This window comes from Nerophis ophidion, linkage group LG01 (genome assembly GCF_033978795.1).
Source record: "Nerophis ophidion isolate RoL-2023_Sa linkage group LG01, RoL_Noph_v1.0, whole genome shotgun sequence".
Lineage (NCBI taxonomy): Eukaryota > Metazoa > Chordata > Actinopteri > Syngnathiformes > Syngnathidae > Nerophis > Nerophis ophidion.
The window spans coordinates 53,037,895-53,056,778 of record NC_084611.1 but is presented as its reverse complement, the minus strand read 5'-3'; the positions used below and the strand labels follow the sequence as shown (position 1 = coordinate 53,056,778).

The window sequence follows — 18,884 nt, the reverse complement described above, 5'->3', positions numbered from 1 at the left end:
CAAGATATGGTGGTTCGGTCATCTGGTCAGGATGCCACCCGAACGCCTCTCTAGGGCATGTCCGACCGGTAGGAGGCCACGGGGAAGACCCAGGACAAGGTGGGAAGAATGTGTCTCCCGGCTGGCCTAGGAACGCCTCGGGATCCCCTGGGAGGAGCTGGACAAGGTGGCTGGGGAGAGGGAAGTCTGGGCTTCCCTACTTAGGCTGCTGCCCCCGCGACCCGACCTCAGATAAGCGGAAGAAGATGGATGGAAAGCGCACTGGATTATAAGGCGCATTAAAAGGGGTCATATTATGATTATTTTCAAAATTTAACACTATCTTGTGGTCTACATAACATGTGATGGTGGTTCTTTGATGAAAGGGTTGCATAGATATTTTACACACTGCAAAAACTGAAATCTAAGTAAGATTAAATATCTCAAATAAGGGTGATATTTGCTTATTTTCTGTTCTTTTTAAGGTATTTTTGGGTTCATTGAGGTTAGCTAATTTTACTTGTTTTGGAAAGTCTTGACAAGCCAAATTTTCTTGTTCGATTGGCAGATAGTTTTGCTCAGTTCAAATAAAATATCCCTCATTTTTGTTTGTTTTTTTCTTGTTTTTAAAACTGACTTTTTGCAGTGCAGATCATCTTCGAGTCGCTTTCTGAGCGTTTCTTCAGGATGCGCCGTGTTGTGGGCGGTCTTATTCTTTGGACAGCGTCTCCTCCCCCGTCATCATTGTTGTAGCGGTGTAGCGTGCAAGGATGGGAGTGGAAGAAGTATCAAAAGATGGAGCTAACTGTTTAATGACATTCAACCTTTATTTCAATCAATAATGGAACAGCATCTCCTCATCCGTGGCTCACTAGAGCAGCAACAACGCGGGAAATGTGTCTCGTGAAAAAACATCCGACCAAAACTCTCTAATAACTAAAGTTGTTTGGGTGAATAATGCAAACTCACTATACCTGTATGTTTTAGCGCTTTCATGGCGAGTTTACTGACAGATATAAGTAAGAATTTTACACTACTTTATATTAAAAGTGGCAAAGGCGGAAAAATGAATGCCACATAAAAAAGTAGCTTGTCGTCATGGACTACAATGGCGGACGCTCAAACATTTCTTCCTTTTGCAACATGATTGTGTACCTAAGGACATCTGCACCATAAAGACATGGATGACAGAGTCTGGTGTGGATGAACTTGACTGGCCTGCACAGAGTCCTGACCAGAACCTGATAGAACACCTTTGGGATGAATTACAACGGAGACTGAGAGGCAGGCCTTCTCCACCGACATCAGTGCGTGACCTCACCAACGCGTTTTTGGAAGAACGGTGGAAAATTCCTATAAACACAATCCGCAACCTTGTGGACAGCCTTCCCAGAAGAGTTGAAGCTGAGATAGCTGCAAAATGTGGACCCACGTCATAGTGAACCCTATGATACTTCAATTTCATATGTGAGTCAAGGCAGGTGGCCCAGACTCACTTTTGGCAGTATAGTGTTCATTGTATTGGTTTTGAAAATAAAAAATATCAAAACGGTAAACGGCACAGTAAAAGTGTGATCAGGCTGATGTATGAGATACCATGAAAAGTTTCACCTTCATTGAAGATCCCCGTCACTTACTTGCCGTTGAGTACTGCCAATCCCACGGTGCTTCTGGGCGTGGCCATGCTGGCAACGAAGCTCCATTGGCGAGCTTGAGGATCCCACCTAATAAACAAAACACGGTGTGAGTCCTTCATGTACACACTGCACACAATCTCCTAGGATCCCTCACAAGAGCGTTGTTAAAGACATATTCAGACTTTATTCAAATGTTTGTTGCCTAGTTTAGATACACCAGAGGGACATAATGCTCTCTATATGATGTAAGTGTACACTGCAAAAAGTCAGTGTTTAAAAACAAGAAAAAAAAAACACAAAAAATGAGGGGTATTTTATTTGAACTATGCAAAATTATCTGCCAATAGAACAAGAAAATTCAACTTGTCAAGAATTTCCAAAACAAGTAAAATTAGCTAACCTCAATGAACCCCAAAATACCTTAAAATAAGTATATTGTCACTAATAACAAGTGCACTTTTCTTGGTAGGTAGCGGGGGCAGCAGCCTAAGCAGAAAAGCCCAGACTCGAACCACCTCATCTGGCTCCTTTCCATGTGGAGGAGCAGCGGCTTTACTTTGAGCTCCTCCCGGATGACAGAGCTTCTCACCTTATCTCTAAGGGAGAGCCCCGGCGGAGGAAACTCATTTCGGCCGCTTGTACCCGTGATCTTGTCCTTTCGGTCATAACCCAAAGCTAATGACCATAGGTGAGGATGGGAACGTAGATCGACCGGTAAATTGAGAGCTTTGCCTTCCGGCTAAGCTCCTTCTTCCCCACAATGGTTTGATACGGCGTCCGCATTACTGAAGACGCCGCACCGATCCACCTGTCGATATCACGATCCACTCTTCTCCCACTCGTGAACAAGACTCAGAGGTACTTGAACTCCTCGAAGTAGTGATTCTTTATTAAAATTAAAAGTTCAAATGCCAATGATTGTCACGCACACACTAGGTGCGGTGAAATTATCCTCTGCATTTGACCCATCCCCACAGAGGAGCAGTGAGCAGCAGCGGTGGCCGCGCCCGGGGAATCATTTTTGGTAATTCAACCCCCAATTCCAACCTTTGATGTTGAGTGCCAAGCAGGGAGGTAACGGCTCCCATTTTTATACCCCTTGGTATGACTCAGCTGGGGTTTGAACTCACGACCTACCAACCTCAGGTCGGACACTCCAGCCACGAGGGCACTGCGCAGCCGTCGTTTTTAAGGTTCTGATTATTTTCGTGAAGGTTTGCTTGCTCACCTTTCCACGGTGCTGAGGTAGCTCCAACCGTCGTGGCCTCCGACTGCGTACATGGGCCCCTCGAGGACGGCTACACCTGCAGCAGCATCACACACACAGGACATGCGTGACCGGATTCATGGCAACGCTCCACAACATTTCAGTGAGCTGGTACACACCCCGTTTCCATATGAGTTGGGAAATTGTGTTAGATGTAAATATAAACAGAATACAATGATTTGCAAATCCTTTTCAACCCATAATCAGTTGAATTCACTACAAAGACAACATATTTGATGTTCAAACTCCTAAACTTTATTTAGTTTTTGCAAATAATAATTAACTTAGAATTTCATGGCTGCAACACGTGCCAAAGTAGTTGGGAAAGGGCGTGTTGACCACTGTGTTACATCACATTTTCTTTTAACACTCAATAAACGTTTAAGAACTGAGGAAACTAATTGTTGAAGCTTTGAAAGTGGAATTGTTTCCCATTCTTGTTTTATGTAGAGCTTCAGTCGTTCAACAGTCCGGGGTCTCTGCTGTCGTATTTTACGCTTCATAATGCGGCACACATTTTCAATGGGGTACAGGTCTGGACTGCGGGCGGGCCAGGAAAGTACCCGCACTCTTTTTTTTACGAAACCACGCTGTTGTAACACGTGCTGAATGTGGCTTGGCATTGTCTTGCTGAAATAAGCAGGGGCGTCTATGAAAAAGACGGCGCTTAGATGGCAGCATATGTTGTTCCAAAACCTGTATGTACCTTTTAGCATTAATGGTGCCTTCACAGATGTATAAGTTACCCGTGCCTTCGGCACTAATGCACCCCCATACCATCAAAGATGCTGGCTTTTGAACTTTGTGTCGATAACAGTCTGGATGGTTCGCTTCCCCTTTGGTCTGAATGACACGATGTCAAATATTTCCAAAAACATTTTGAAATGTGGACTCATCAGACCACAAAATTTTCCACTTTGCATCAGTCCATCTTGGACTGAGAAGCCGGCGGCGTTTCTGGATGTTGTTGATAAATGGCTTTCGCTTTGCAAAGTAGAGCTTTAACTTGCACTTACAGATGTAGCGACAAACTGTATTTAGTGACGGTGGTTTTCCTAAGTGTTCCTGAGCCCATGTGGTGATATCCTTTAGAGATTGATGTGGGTTTTTGAAACGGGATCGAAGGTCCCGGTCATTCAATGTTGGTTTCCGGCCATGCCGCTTACGTGGAGTGATTTCTCCAGATTCTCTGAACCTTTTGATGATATTATGGAGCGTAGATTTTGAAATCCCTAAATTTCTTGCAATTGCACTTTGAGAAACGTTGTTCTCAAACTGTTTGACTATTTGCTCACGGAGTTGTGGACAAAGGGGTGTACCTCGCCCCATCCTTCTTGTGAAAGACTGAGCATTTTTGGGAAGCTGTTTTTATACCCAATCATGGCACCCACCTGTTCCCAATTAGCCTGCACACCTGTGGGATGTTCCAAATAAGTGTTTGATGAGCATTCCTGAACTTTATCAGTATTTATTGCCACCTTTCCCAACTTCTTAGTCACGTGTTGCTGGCATCAAATTCTAAAGTTAATGATTATTTGCAAAAAAAAAATGTTTATCAGTTTGAACATCAAATATGTTGTCTTTGTAGCATATTCAACTGAATATGGGTTGAAAATGATTTGCAAATCATCGTATTCAGTTTATATTTACATCAAACACAATTTCTCAACTCATATGGAAATGGGGTTTGTAAAAACCACCGCGGTTTAGGGCTACACCTGTGAGGGTTCTTATTGCCTCCTCGACTCAAGGGATTTAGATGCTAGAAAACAGATGTTTTGACAGATGCGCCCCCCATCACACTCGTAAAAGAAAACAGCAGCAGCAGCATGCCGTATGACGGTGGGCTTGGTTTAATCCACCCTGCAGGGGTGTCCTTGAACACAACACGGACTGATTTACAGCCGGGGTGCTGTGCCATGGCCCCAAGCCGTCTTTGTCTGCGATATGAATGCTAAACCATCTCAATACAAATCTTTAGTTAATTCTTGTCCGCTTCAAATATACAGTCGTGGTCAAAAGTTTGCATACGCATGTAAAGAACATAATGTCATGGCTGTCTTGAGTTTCCGATCATTTCTAAAACTCTTATTTGTCTTCAATCTAGCCTGATCTAGCAATTCCTTTACCACTTTTGACGTGTTTTTGGGGTCATTGTCCTGTTGGAACACCCAACTGCGCCCAAGACCCAACCTCCGGGTTGATGATTTTAGGTTGTCCTGAGAGAATTTGGAGGTAATCCTCCTTTTTCATTGTCCCATTTACTCTCTGTAAAGCACCAGTTCCATTGGCAGCATAACAGGCCCAGAGTAAAATACTACCACCACCAAGCTTGACCGTAGGCTTGGTGTTCCTGGGATTAAAGGATTAAAAACCTCACCTCTTGGGCCCAGTTGGGTGTTCCAACAGGACAATGACCCCAAACACACGTCAAAAATGGTAGAGGAATGGCTAAATCAGGCTCGAGTTAAGGTTTTAGAATGGCCTCCCCAAAGTCCTGGCTTAAACGTGTGGACAATGCTGAAGAAACAAGTCCATGTCAGAAAACCAACACATTTAGCTGAACTGCACCAATTTTGTAAAGAAGAGTGGTCAAAAATGTACATTACCACATTACCACTTTTGACATGTATTTGGGGTCATTGTCCTGTTGGAACACCCAACTGCGCCCATGACCCAACCTCCGGGCTGATGATCTTAGGTAAATTTGTTGGTTTTCTGACCACAGAACTTTCCTCCAGAAGGTCTTATATTTGTCCAGGTGATGTCAGATGAAACAAAAATGGAGCTGTTTGGCCACAATACCCAGCAATATGTTTGGAGGAGAAAAGGTGTGGCCTTTAATCCCAGGAACACCATTCCTACTATCAAGCGTGGTGGTGGTAGTATTATGCTCTGGGCCTGTTTTTGCTGCCAATTAAACTGGTGCTTTCAATGGGACAATGAAAAAGGAAGATTACCTCCAAATTCTTCAGGACAAGCTAAAAGCATCAGCCCAGAGGTTGGGTCTTGGGCGCTGTTGGCTGTTCCAACAGGACAATGACTCCAAACACACATCAAAAGTGGTAAAGGAATGGCTAAATCAGGCTAGAATTAAGTTTTTTTTATAATGACTTTATCAAAGTCCTGACTTAAATGTGTGGACAATGCTGAGGAAACGAGTTCATGTCAGAAAACCAACACATTCAGCTGAACTGCCCCAATTTTGTGGTCAAAAATTCAAGCAGAAGCTTGCCACCTGAGCCATACCAACGCTCCAACGACCATGCAGCCGGCCTAAACGACGAGTCAAATCGCCTTTTCGGACGATTTAAAGCTGACATACGTTGAAAGTTGGAGTGCAACCATCTCAACCAGCCTGTACCATGGGAACCCTGACCTATACTCCAGGACAGCAATCTTCATACCTAAGCTGTTTTTTTTACCTCTTCATCGTGCCATTCTGCCTACTTTACATCGACAGTATGCAAGGATAGTGCGTGTTGAAGCCAGCGAATGGCTGGAAAGGAGGAGAATAAAGCACAAGCATATGTGCCACAGGCATGGTGTTCCTGGGACTAAAGGCCTCACCTTTTCTCCTCCCAACATATTACTGGGTATTGTGGCCAAACAGCTCAATTTCTGTCTCATCTGACCCCAGAAACTTTCCCTCCATGTGATGTCAGATGAAACAAAAATGGAGCTGTTTGGCCACAATACCCAGCAAAATGTTTGGAGGAGAAAAGGTGTGGCCTTTAATCCCAGTAACACCACACCTACCGTCAAGCATGGTAGTGGTAATATTATGCTCTGGGCCTGTTTTTGCTGCCAGAGTAAATGGGAGGATTACCTCCAAATTGTTCAGGACAACCTAAAATCATCAGCCCGGAGGTTGGGTCTTGGGCGCAGTCATACTTGCCAACCATCCCGAACATTCATGAAGTCTGCTTCTTTAATGAATTTATTATGGGTTTACTGAAAAGGTGAGCAAATGTGTTGGGTCAAAAGTATACATACAGCAGTGTTAATATTTGCTTACATGTCCCTTAGCAAGTTTCTGTGATTGTGCGCTGCCGAACACGCTCCTCTCCTCGTAAAACCAGCAACGACACGACATGACGACGATAGAGTGACCAGTACTTTTCAGAGGCGGAATAGTACTGAATATGGTTTATTACTATCGCGGTACTATACTAATATATTGTACAACCCGACTTTGGCATGTTTGTCCAGAAAAGTCTGGTCTAATCACAATTAAAAACTTGCTGTGGCGAGAAGCCCGCTTTTTCGTTCTCTTTAATACGAACAAGCACACATTGGCTAGTTTGTAAATCGAAAACTTTGCAAAAAGAGGGGTTCGTAAGTCGAGGTCCCACTGTACAGTATACAGACGTGGTCAAAAGTTTACATACACTACTAAAAATAACGAGTATAAAAATTTGATGTTTTAAAATTCAACCTGCTGGTTTTAATTAGCGACACTTGTAACGATTATTATAATGAGAATGACATTTGTGTAGCGAGGAAGAAGGGCTCACCGAGGCCATGTCTGTGTGTGGACATGGGTGGCATGACGCTCCAGGTCTTGCTCTGAGGGTTGTAGCACTCCACAGTGTTGAGGGTCTTCAGCCCATCTCGGCCCCCGACCACATAGATGCGGCCGTCCAGGACGGCGACGCCAAACTGAAGCCTCCGACCGCTCATGGTCGCCACCTGCTTCCACTTGTCCCGCCGCAGGGAGTACTGCTCGATACTGGTGGCACCTGAAGGAAGCCAGACCAAAAAAAAAAAAAACAACGTACATTGATATTAAACATCAGCAAATATAAGACCATGATTGTAACATCAGTGTGACCTCCGTTACACTCCAACCTCCTCGATTTGGGAACTTTTCCATTTACAGACCTTTGGATCAAGCTGAATATACCTGTGTGCGAACGTTTTATTCATCATTTTTGTGTCCCGCAGCAAGTTTTTAATTGTGATGAGAACTCGGAAAAGATGCTAAAGCGGACTTACAAGAGTGCCTCTTATTCAGCGGCGCCTCTTCCAAAGCACACACACCCCTCCATTTTCTTTCTCTGCGTGCGGTTTCTCTACTCTTGCGAGGAAAAGCTCACCAGAAGACCTTGAGTAGATTTTACTTTTTAAAATGTTTATTATTGTAGCAGTATGGTTGTTAAAGTTAAGGAATTGTTGTGATTTCTGATCATTTGTGAGGGCATGTGTGATGAGTGTTTTCATATAAACATTTCAATAATCTACATTTGTGGTCCTCTCCAATGTTCTCATAGTCATCGTCACCGACTTCCCACTGGGTGTGAGTTTTCCTTGCCCTTATGTGGGTTTTTCCGAGGATGTTGTAGTCGTAGTGGTTTGTGCAGTCCTTTGAGACATTTGTGATTTAGGGCTATATAAATAAACATTGATTGATTGATTGATGTGTGATGTCTGTAGGAGTGTTTTCGTAGAAACATTTCAATAATCTAATAAACATTTACAAAATCTATGTAAATAACTCATTTTACAACAGCAAGTTTTTAATTGTGATGAGAACTCGAAAAAGATGCCAACGCGGACTTACAAGAGTGCCTCTTGTTCAGCGGTGCCTCTTCCAAAGTACACACACCCCTCCATTTTCTCTCTCTGCGTTAGGTTTTTCTCCTCTCACGAGAAAAACTCACCAGAGGACCTCGAGTAGATTTTACTTTTATTATGTTTATTATTGTAGCATTATGGTTGTTAAAGTTAAGGAATAGTTGTGATTTCTGATCATTTGTGAGGGCATGTGTGATGTCTGTAGGAGAGTTTTCATATAAACGTTTCAATAATCTAATTAACATTTACAAAATCTGTGTAAATAACTCATTTTACAACAGCAAGTTTTTAATTGTGATGAGAACTCGAAACAGATGCTAAAGCGGACTTGCAAGAGTGCCTCTTGTTCAGCGGCGCCTCTTCCAACGCACACACACCCCTCCATTTTCTCTCTCTGAGTGCGGTTTCTCTCCTCTCGCGAGGAAAAGCTCACCAGAGGACCCTGAGTAGATTTTACTTTTTACAATGTTTATTATTGTAGCAATATGGTTGTTAAAGTTAAGGAATAGTTGAGATTTCTGATCATTTGAGAGTGCATTTGTATACTCCAGCCTTTAAATAGACCTCCTTTTTAGACCAGTTGATCTGCCGCATCTTTTTTTTTTCTCTTCTGTCCCCCCCTCCCTTGTGGAGGGGGTCCGGTCCGATGGCCATGGATGAAGTACTGGCTGTCCATAGTCAGGACCCAGGATGGACCGCTCGCCTGTGTATTGGTTGGGGACATCTCTACGCTGCTGATCCGACTCCGCTTGGGATGGTTTCTTGTGGACGGGACTCTCGCTGCTGTCTTGGATCCGCTTTGAACTGAACTTTCGCGGCTGTGTTGGATCCACTATGGATTGAACTTTCACAGTATCATGTTAGACCTGCTCGACATCCATTGCTTTCGGCCCCTTGGGTGGTGGTGGGGGCACATTTGTGGTCCTCTCCAAGGTTCTCATAGTCATCATTGTCACCGACGTCCCCCTGGGTGTGAGTTTTCCTTGCCCTTATGTGGGTTTTTCCGAGGATGTTGTAGTCATAATGGTTTGTGCAGTCCTTTGAGACATGTAATTTAGGGCTATATAAATAAACATTGATTGAGTGATTGATTGATGTGTGATGTCTGTAGGAGTGTTTTCGTATAAACATTTCAATAATCTAATAAATATTTATAAAATCTGTGTAAATAACTAATTTTACAACAGCAAGTTTTTAATTGTGATGAGAACTCGAAAAAGATGATAAAGCGGACTTACAAGAGTGCCTCTTCTTCAGCAGCGCCTCTTCCAAAGTACACACACCCCTCCATTTTCTCTCTCTGCGTTAGGTTTTTCTCCTCTCACGAGAAAAACTCACCAGAGGACCTTGAGTAGATTTTACTTTTATTATTTTTATTTTTGTAGCGATATGGTTGTTAAAGTTAAGGAGTTGTTGTGATTTCCGATCATTTGTGAGGGCATGTGTGATGTCTGTAGGAGTGTTTTGGTATAAACATTTCAATAATCTAATAAATATTTCTAAAATCTGTGCAAATAACTAATTTTACAACAGCACGTTTTTAATTGTAATGAGAACTCGAAAAAGATGCTAAACCGGACTTGCTAGAGTGCTTCTTGTTCAGTGGCGCCTCTTCCAAAGCACACACAACCCTCCATTTTCTCTCTCTGCGTGCGGTTTCTCTCCTCTCACGAGGAAAAGCTCACCACAGGACCTTGAGTAGATTTTACTTTTTAAAATGTTTATTATTGTAGAAGTATGGTTGTTAAAGTTAAGGAATTGTTGTGATTTCTGATCATTTGTGAGGGCATGTGTGATGTCTGTAGGAGTGTTTTTGTATAAACATTTCAATAATCTAATAAACATTTACAAAATGTGTGTAGGTAACTCATTTTACAACTGCAGGTTTTTAATTGTGATGAGAGCTCGAAAAAGATGCTAAAGCAGACTTACAACAGTGCCTCTTGTTCAGCGGCACCTCTTCCAAAGCACACACACACACACACACACACACGCACACCTCCCTACTCTCCATCTGTGTGCAGTTTCAAAGCTCACCAAAGGACCTTTGCTGATAATTTACCATGAGTCGATTTTCCTTTTTAAAATGTCTATTATTGTAGCAATATGGTTCGGGGGCGCCAGCGCCCCCCGTGATCCCAAAAGGGAATAAGCGGTAGAAAATGGATGGATGGATGGGAGTTAAGGAATTGTTGTGATTTCTGATCATTTGTGAGGGCATGTGTGATGTCTGTAGGAGTGCTTTCATGCATATTTGTACGCGTTATTGTAATGTGACAACAGTAGCGTCGTTAGCATTACCTAATATGCTATAACGTTTACAAGTGTCCGCGTTAGTATCCTTAACTTACAATGGCATTTCTTTTTCATTCAGTGTCACAAATCCCTCAGTAAAGTCTCCAAAACTTCCCAGTGGAGTTATTAAGTCTGTTTAGCTGACTGTGCAGCTTTTTTACTTTTTAAAATGTTTATTATTGTAGAAATATGGTTGTTAAAGTTAAGGATTTTTGTGATTTTTGATCATTTGTGAGGGCATCAAAGGGACTTCTGTGTGACAGTTCAGCTTCTTGTTGTTTTTTGCCTGTTAATAAAGAGACAGTTATTTAATCACCTCCTTGTCATGTTATGGTTGATATACAGAACTATATAGCACTTTATATTGTGTACAAACTTTCACTAAAATATGGACTTTTGTCGAGGCTGGAACCAATTATTCGTATTTCCATTGTTTCATATGGAGAAATTTGCTTGACTATACAAACTTTCCGATTTACAAACCCTGTTCAAGATCCAATATGGTTCATAAATTGAGGTTCCACTGGTTTAACTATTTTTATTATTATTATTATTTGTATTAATATTGTTTGTATGCATTTACCATCTTGGAGTGTATGGCGTCATGGTTGTGAAACTATTATTAGAAAAATAATTATTCACAGTTAATAATACTAACACAGACATTCGTAAACGTGTTAGCAGATTTGCTAATACCAACAACGCTAGCTTAATCACGTTATGTTAGCACGTACAAATACGCATGAAAACACTTCTAAAGACATCAAACATGGGAAGGTTTAGTAAATAAGATTTGTTTTAGTTATGTTGTAAAACTTACAAACATTAGTTAGTGATGAATGAAGAATCCTTTTGCGCAGAAACGCCAGGTCCAAGGCACGAAACAGGAAGTGCATTTTCAACCCAGTGAGCAAACTCTTCCAAAAAATGGCGCTATACAACAAACAATTTCACATTTTTTCAGTATCTCTGTCGGTGTTATATGACAACTATTTGTTGAATACAAAACATTATGGCCATTGGCAAAGAAAAATCCATGTATTAGTCGCACCGTTTAATAAGCCACAGGGTTCAAAGTGTGGGGGAACCGCACCGAGCCGCCTGTCAATCTCACGATCCAGTCTCCCCCCCCTCGTGAGCAAGACTCCGAGGTACTTGAACTCCTCAATTTGGGGCAAGATCTCCTGCCCAACCTGCAGATGGCACTCCACCCTTTCCCGGGCGAGAACCATGGACTCGGACTTGGAGGTGCTGATTCTCATCCTGGTCGCTTCACATTCTGCTGCGAACCGATCCAGTGAGAGCTGAAAATCCTGGCCAGATGAAGCCATCAGGACCACATCATCTGCAAAAAGCAGAGACCTAATCCAGCAGCTACCAAACCGGATCCCCTCAACGCCCTGACGGCGCCTAGAAATTCTGTCCATAAAAGTTCTGAACGGAATATGTGACAAAGGGCAGCCTTGGCGGAGTCAAACCCTCACTGGGAACTGGTCCGACTTACTGCCGGCAAAGTGGACCAAGCTCTGACACTGATCATACAGGGAGCGGACCGCCACATTTAGACAGTCCGATACCCCATACTCTCTGAGCACTCCCCACAGGACTTCCCGGGGTACACGGTCGAATGCCTTTTCCAAGTCTGAAAAGCACATGTAGACTGGTTGGGCAAACTCCCATGCACCCTGAAAGACCCTGCCGAGAGTAGGACGAAAACCTCACTGTTCCTCCTGAATCCGAGGTTCGACTATCCGGCGAAGCCTCCTCTCCAGTACACCTGAATAGACCTTACCGGGAAGGCTGAGGAGTGTGATCCCACGATAGTTGGGACACACCCTTCGGTTCCCCTTCTTAAAGAGAGGAACAACCACCCCGGTCTGCCAATCCAGAGGTACCGCCCCCGATGTCCACGCGATGCTGCAGAGTCTTGTCAACCAAGACAGCCCCACAGCATCCAGAGCTTTAAGGAACTCCGGGGGGGTCTCATCCACCCCTGGGCCCTCGCCACCGGGGAGCTTTTTAACTACCTCGGCAACTTCAGTGCCCCTTTTGTATGAAAATACACCTGAATAGCGTGCGCCCTATGTTACGGAAAATCCGGTAGTTGAAAATCCCTCTCAAGGACCCTTCCGAGAGTCGAAAGAAAACCAAGACGAAGACCACACTGTTCCCCCTGGATCCGAGGTTCGACTATCCGGCGAAGCCTCCTCTCCAGTACACCTGAATAGACCTTACCGGGAAGGCTGATGAGTGTGATCCCACGGTAGCTGGGACACACCCTCCAGTTCCCCTTCTTAAAGAGAGGAACCACCACTCCGGTCTGCCAAAAGAGAGATACCGCCCCCGGTGTCCAGAGGTTTGTCAACCAACACAGCCCCACAGCATCCAGAACCTTAAAGAACTCGGGGCGGATCTCATCCACCCCTGGGGCCTTGCCACTCAGGAGCTTTTTAACTACTTTTTTCGGAAAAATGTGTTTACTTTGAGGTTATCATCATTTTTTTTCCTTTCATTTTTCACGATGACCCAAGTACTGAGCTTATCTTGTCAGATACAATTGGATTTTAGGACGATAATCCCCTTTTTCATGTTCCGGTGGTCCCGAAGCTACCTTTAGTGGCGTCCATTCCGCCGACGGCAAACATGGCCCCGACGGTGGCCTTCCGGGGCCGGGTGCGCGGGCCCTGCAGCAGGGGCCGACGCTGGGGCAAGAGGTGGTACTTCATTCCCTCCATCAGCAGCCGCTGGCAGTCCACGCTGTCCCGCAGGAGGGGGCTGGTCTCCAGGTCTGCCAAGAACTGCACGTATGAAAGAAACGAGAGATTAGACAAAATAAATGTGCAGAGTCACTTCCTGTGGCATTGCCGATTGCTGACAACCGAGGGTCAGGTGGAAGATCTTCTCAGTGATTTGAGGGATTAGACCCTGCACACACGCACATCTTGGACCACGGATCCATCAACCATGTCTCACCAGCAATCTCATATTAAATTTTATATCCTCTTCCTTTCCTCGCTCTCTCCAGACATGCAATTTTCCACACTTCAGCCCTAAATCACAGCCACCACATGCAAGGGGAACGTGTCGTCTGAAGCTAAAAGGAGGTGTACCGTATTTTCCCGGCCATAGGGCGCACCGGATTAAAGGAGTCATAGTATTATTATTTTTTTTTTGTAAATGTACATGCAATCAATCAATCAATGTTTACTTATATTGCCCTAAATCACGAGTGTCTCAAAGGGCTGCACAAGCCACATGGACATCCTTGGCTTAGATTTCACACCAGGGCAAGGAAAAACTCAACCCAATGGGATGACAATGAGAAACCTTGGAGGGGACCCCTGGGCGACCGGCGCAATGGACGTCGAGTGGATCCAGCATAATATTGTGAGAGTCCAGTCCATAGTGGATCTAACATAATATTGTGATAGTCCAGCCCATAGTGGATCTAACATAATATTGTGAGAGTCCAGTCCATAGTGGATCTAACATAATAGTGAGAGTCCAGTCCATAGTGGATCTAACATAATATTGTGAGAGTCCAGTCCATAGTGGATCTAACATAATAGTGAGAGTCCAGTCCATACTGGATCTAACATAATAGTAAGGGTCCAGTCCATAGTGGATCTAGCATAATATTGTGAGAGTCCAGTCCATAGTGGAGCTAACATAATAGTGTGAGTCCAGTCCATACTGGATCTAACATAATAGTAAGAGCCCAGTCAATAGTGGATCTAGCATAATATTCTGAGAGTCCAATCCATAGTGGAGCTAACATAATAGTGTGAGAGTCCAGTCCATATTGGATCTAGAATTATATTTTTAGAGTCTAGTCCATAGCGGATCTAACATAATAGTGTGAGAGTCCAGTAAGTGGATCTAACATATTAGTGAGAGTCCAGTCCATAGTGGATCTAAGATAGTGAGAATCCAGTCCATAGTGGATCTATCATAATAGTGAGAGAATCCAGTCCATACTGGATCTAACATAATGGTGGGAGAGGCCAGTCCATAGTGGATCTAGCATAATATTGTGAGAGTTCAGTCCATAGTGGATCTAATATAATATTGTTGAGAGTCCAGTCCATACTGGATCTAACATAATAGTGTGAGAGCCCAGTCCATAGTGGATCTAACATAATAGTGAGAGAGTCCAGTCCATAGTGGATCTAGCATAATAGTGTGAGAGTCCAGTCCATAGTGGATCTAGCATAATATTGTGAGAGTCCAGTCTATAGTGGATCTAACATAATAGTGTGAGACTCCAGTAAGTGGATCTAACATATTAGTGAGAGTCCAGTCCATAGTGGATCTAACATAATAGTGAGAGCGTCCAGTCCATAGTGGATCTAACATAATAGTGAGAGCATCCAATCCATAGTGGATCTAACATAATAGTGAGAGCATCCAGTCCATAGTGGGTCCAACATAATAGTGAGAGTCCATTCCATAGTGGATCTAACATAATAGTGAGAGTCCAGTCCATATTGGATCTAACATAATATTGTGATAGTCCATTCCATAGTGGATCTAACATAATATTGTGAGAGTCCAGTCCGTAGTGGATCTAAGTTAATATTGTGAAAGTCCAGTCCATAGTGGATCTAACATAATATTGTGAAAGTCCAGTCCATAGTGGATCTAACATAATAGTGAGAGAATCCAGTCCATAGTGGATCTAACATAATAGTGTTAAAATCCAGTCCGTAGTGGATCTAACATAATAGTGAGAGAGTCCAGTCCATAGTAGATCTAACATAATAGTGAGAGAGTCCAGTCCATAGTGGATCTAACATAATAGTGAGGGTCCAGTCTATAGTTGATCTAACATAATAGTGAGAGTCCAGTCCATAGTGGATCTAACATAATAGTGAGAGTCCAGTCCATAGTGGATCTAACATAATAGTGAGAGTCCAGTCCATAGTTGATCTAACATAATAGTGAGAGTCCAGTCCATAGTGGATCTACAAAATATGTACAGTAGATCCACTATGTATGTATGTATGTATGTATTGGCGGAATGAATAGATGACTCCAATTATTTGCATTGTTAGCCACCTCTAGAATGCAAAAAAAAAGAAAAACATTTGTTCTGGTTTTACGTAAGCATCGTGAATGATCGGCAACATTTTTTTTTCAATCGTGCACTTCCACTTAAACACCACACACACACACACACACACACACACACACAACCACATACAAACATGCAACAATCAGGAGTCTTTCAGCGTGGCATAACTAGGACAATAGGCCTCAGAACTGAATCAGTTCACATTGTTTTTCCAATAAATTGGCAAAAATCAGTGCGGAATTATGCAGGAAAACATCCAACATGTTGTCATTATTATCCAGCGGGATGGTGTGTGTGTGTGTGTCAGGAAATGCTGTGAGGTAAAGAGAGACCACATTCTGTCCAAAGCACGCCACATCTTTGTCTTCTTCCAATGACACGGATGCACTAATGGAGGCTCACCCTAATATGCCCTCACCGGCTGAATGCAATTGAAGGATACTCCCTGGTGTGTAAGCTGCTTATCCATTTAGCTCGCCTGCTGTACGCTCTGCACGTCGGCTTAGAGAATTGATTTGATTCTGTCACTGCGCTCAATTAATTTCGGCGGCGACTTTGCAATGCAGGGAAAAGAAGAACATTGTTTTCCTATGTAGGATTTCATATCCTCACCTGCCGCGCTACACCTGCTGCTTTTAATTCTAATTTTCCTGAAGGAACTCTCCTGGAGGAATCACTAAAGTAAATGGTAAATGATAAATGGGTTGTACTTGTATAGCGCTTTTCTACCTTCAAGGTACTCAAAGCGCTTTGACACTACTTCCACATTTACCCATTCACACACACATTCACACACTGATGGAGGGAGCTGCCATGCAAGGCGCCCACCAGCACCCATCAGGAGCAAGGGTGAAGTGTCTTGCTCAGGACACAACGGACGTGACGAGGTTGGTTCTAGGTGGGATTTGAACCAGTGACCCTCGGGTTGCGCGCGGCCACTCTTCCACTGCGCCACGCCGTAATATCTATCTATCTTATGCTGCTCAGTGGCCTCATGGAACCTTTTTGGCTGAGAGAGCCAAGAAAGCTAAATATTTAGGGACCGAATGTCCCTTTGGGACAGAGGATCCTATTGTATTTCTAAGGTTTTATTATTCTTTATTATTCCAGCAAATTACAACTCTTTGAGCTTAAATTTGACCCCTTTAACATGCTTCAAAACTCACCATATTTGACACACACATCAGGACCTGCGAAAATTGCCATCTAATAAAATTTAAAAAAAATTTAAAAAAATTCTAAATTGCGCTCTAGCACCCCCTAGGAAAAACACAGACAAAACTGCTTTTAACTTTCGTTAGGAATGTCGTAGAGACATGAAACAAAAACCTCTATGTAGGTCCGACTTAGACCTAGATTTCATACAGTGACATCCTACAGAAAAAATCAACGGGAAGTTGGCAAAAACCCCTTCAAAACAAAAGTTTCCTAAAAAATGTAATTTTTGCCTTTTTGCGCAGTAATTTGACCCCCTTAAAAAGCTTTAAAACTCACCAAACTTGACACACACATCAGGACTGGTGAACATTGCGATATAATAAAAGAAATATTAAATAAATAAATTAAAAAAAGAAAATCTAAATTTCGCTTTAGCGCCCCCTAGGAATTAAACACAGACAAAACTGCTCTTGGGAAGAAAACACAGACAAAACTGCTCGTAACTTCCGGTAGGAATGTCGTAGAGACATGAAACAAAAACCTCTATGAAGGTCTCACTTAGACCTACATTTCATTCATTGGCATCCTTCAGCAAAAATCAACAGGAAGTTGGCAATTACCCCTTCAAAACAAAAGTTTTGTAAAAACCCGTCACCTTTTTTCAAACATTCTCTCCTCTGAGCGTGTTTGTTGTGTCGGCTTCAAACTACCACAGGAGTGAGATTGAACCCTTCTGATTAAAAGTTGACGAAATAGTTTTACTAACTGCTCCGGTTTTTATTTTACAAGCCTTCAAAGAACCGCTGAGCTGATGCTGCTGCGCTGCTGTCGTCTCAAGATGGCCGCTTGAAAGCAGGAAACACCAGCGTGACCACACAATGCAGAGAAGGTAGGTACTGTGCGGGTAAAGATATGTTGACTGGGTGAAAGAAGGAGGCACCAGTTTGACACCAGGATACAGAGAAGGTAGGTAATGTGCAGGTAAAGATATATTAACTGGGTGATGGCAGGAAGCACCAGCGTGTATGGGTGAAAGAAAGAAGCACCAGTGTGACCCCAGGATGCAGGGAAGGTAGGTAAAGTGCAGGTAAAGATATGTTGAATGGGGAAAGGCAGGAAACACCAGCAAAAGTCGGTCCCGTCCATCGCTACTCACAGCTTTAATTTAAAATGTATTTCCGTAACAGCCATATAATATTCTTTTTAACACTGAACACAACTAAACGCATGCATTTTTAGGTAAGACCAACATTTCTAGAGTATAATACGTCTCTTATTCTTTGTAATAACATCATTATTCTGAAGATAACTGTGCAGGGGGCGTGGCCTGCAGCAAACTGGTGTGTGCCAGGACCAACCTCGAAATCAGCAAGAGGTGCGTAGATGGCCCACCTGGGCCTTGTTATCTAATCACCTGTCGCTCTGTTATAAGCAGCAGCCAGGAGGAGAGACGGGGTTGGGGTTGGGGCTGGAGCCAGAGCACGAGCGAGGACGAAAGAGAAAAACACAATTGCTGGAAAGCAACTGAGAGACTTATTGAAACAATAAACAATATTGTAACCCTGAAACAGGCTCTCATGTCGGTGCTAGGTGATCTGAAGAACCTCCAGGAGGGAAAGCCCCCCACTAACCAATAATAAATAAATTACTTCTTACCATTAACGCAACTTCTTGAACATAAAAATGCATGAGAATGTTTTATTTTTCAAACGTTATTTTTAACACTGTGATTACAAGTGGAATTATTCATTACTTATCGTGTCAAGCAATGTCAGCTAAGATTTATCCGAGAGCCAGATGCAGTCATCAAAAGAATAGAATAGAATAAAATAGAAAGTACTTTATTGATCCCTGGGGGAAATTCAGCACCACAGTTCGCTCACAAAAGAGCCACATC

General features: G+C 43.1%; 1 protein-coding gene across 2 annotated transcripts in view; it reads right to left on the bottom strand.

Moving 5' to 3' along the window:
• klhl5 (kelch-like family member 5) overlaps window positions 1-18,884 on the bottom strand; it is a 108,212-nt gene that overhangs the window by 25,555 nt on the left and 63,773 nt on the right. For both annotated transcript variants that reach the window (XM_061907145.1, XM_061907153.1), the window contains exons 6-9: window positions 13,367-13,553; window positions 7,401-7,625; window positions 2,845-2,920; window positions 1,617-1,703 (exon numbers count right to left, since the gene is read on the bottom strand). In XM_061907145.1, the coding sequence (XP_061763129.1) occupies window positions 1,617-1,703; window positions 2,845-2,920; window positions 7,401-7,625; window positions 13,367-13,553 (575 nt within the window). The remainder of the gene's footprint in view (window positions 1-1,616; window positions 1,704-2,844; window positions 2,921-7,400; window positions 7,626-13,366; window positions 13,554-18,884) is intronic.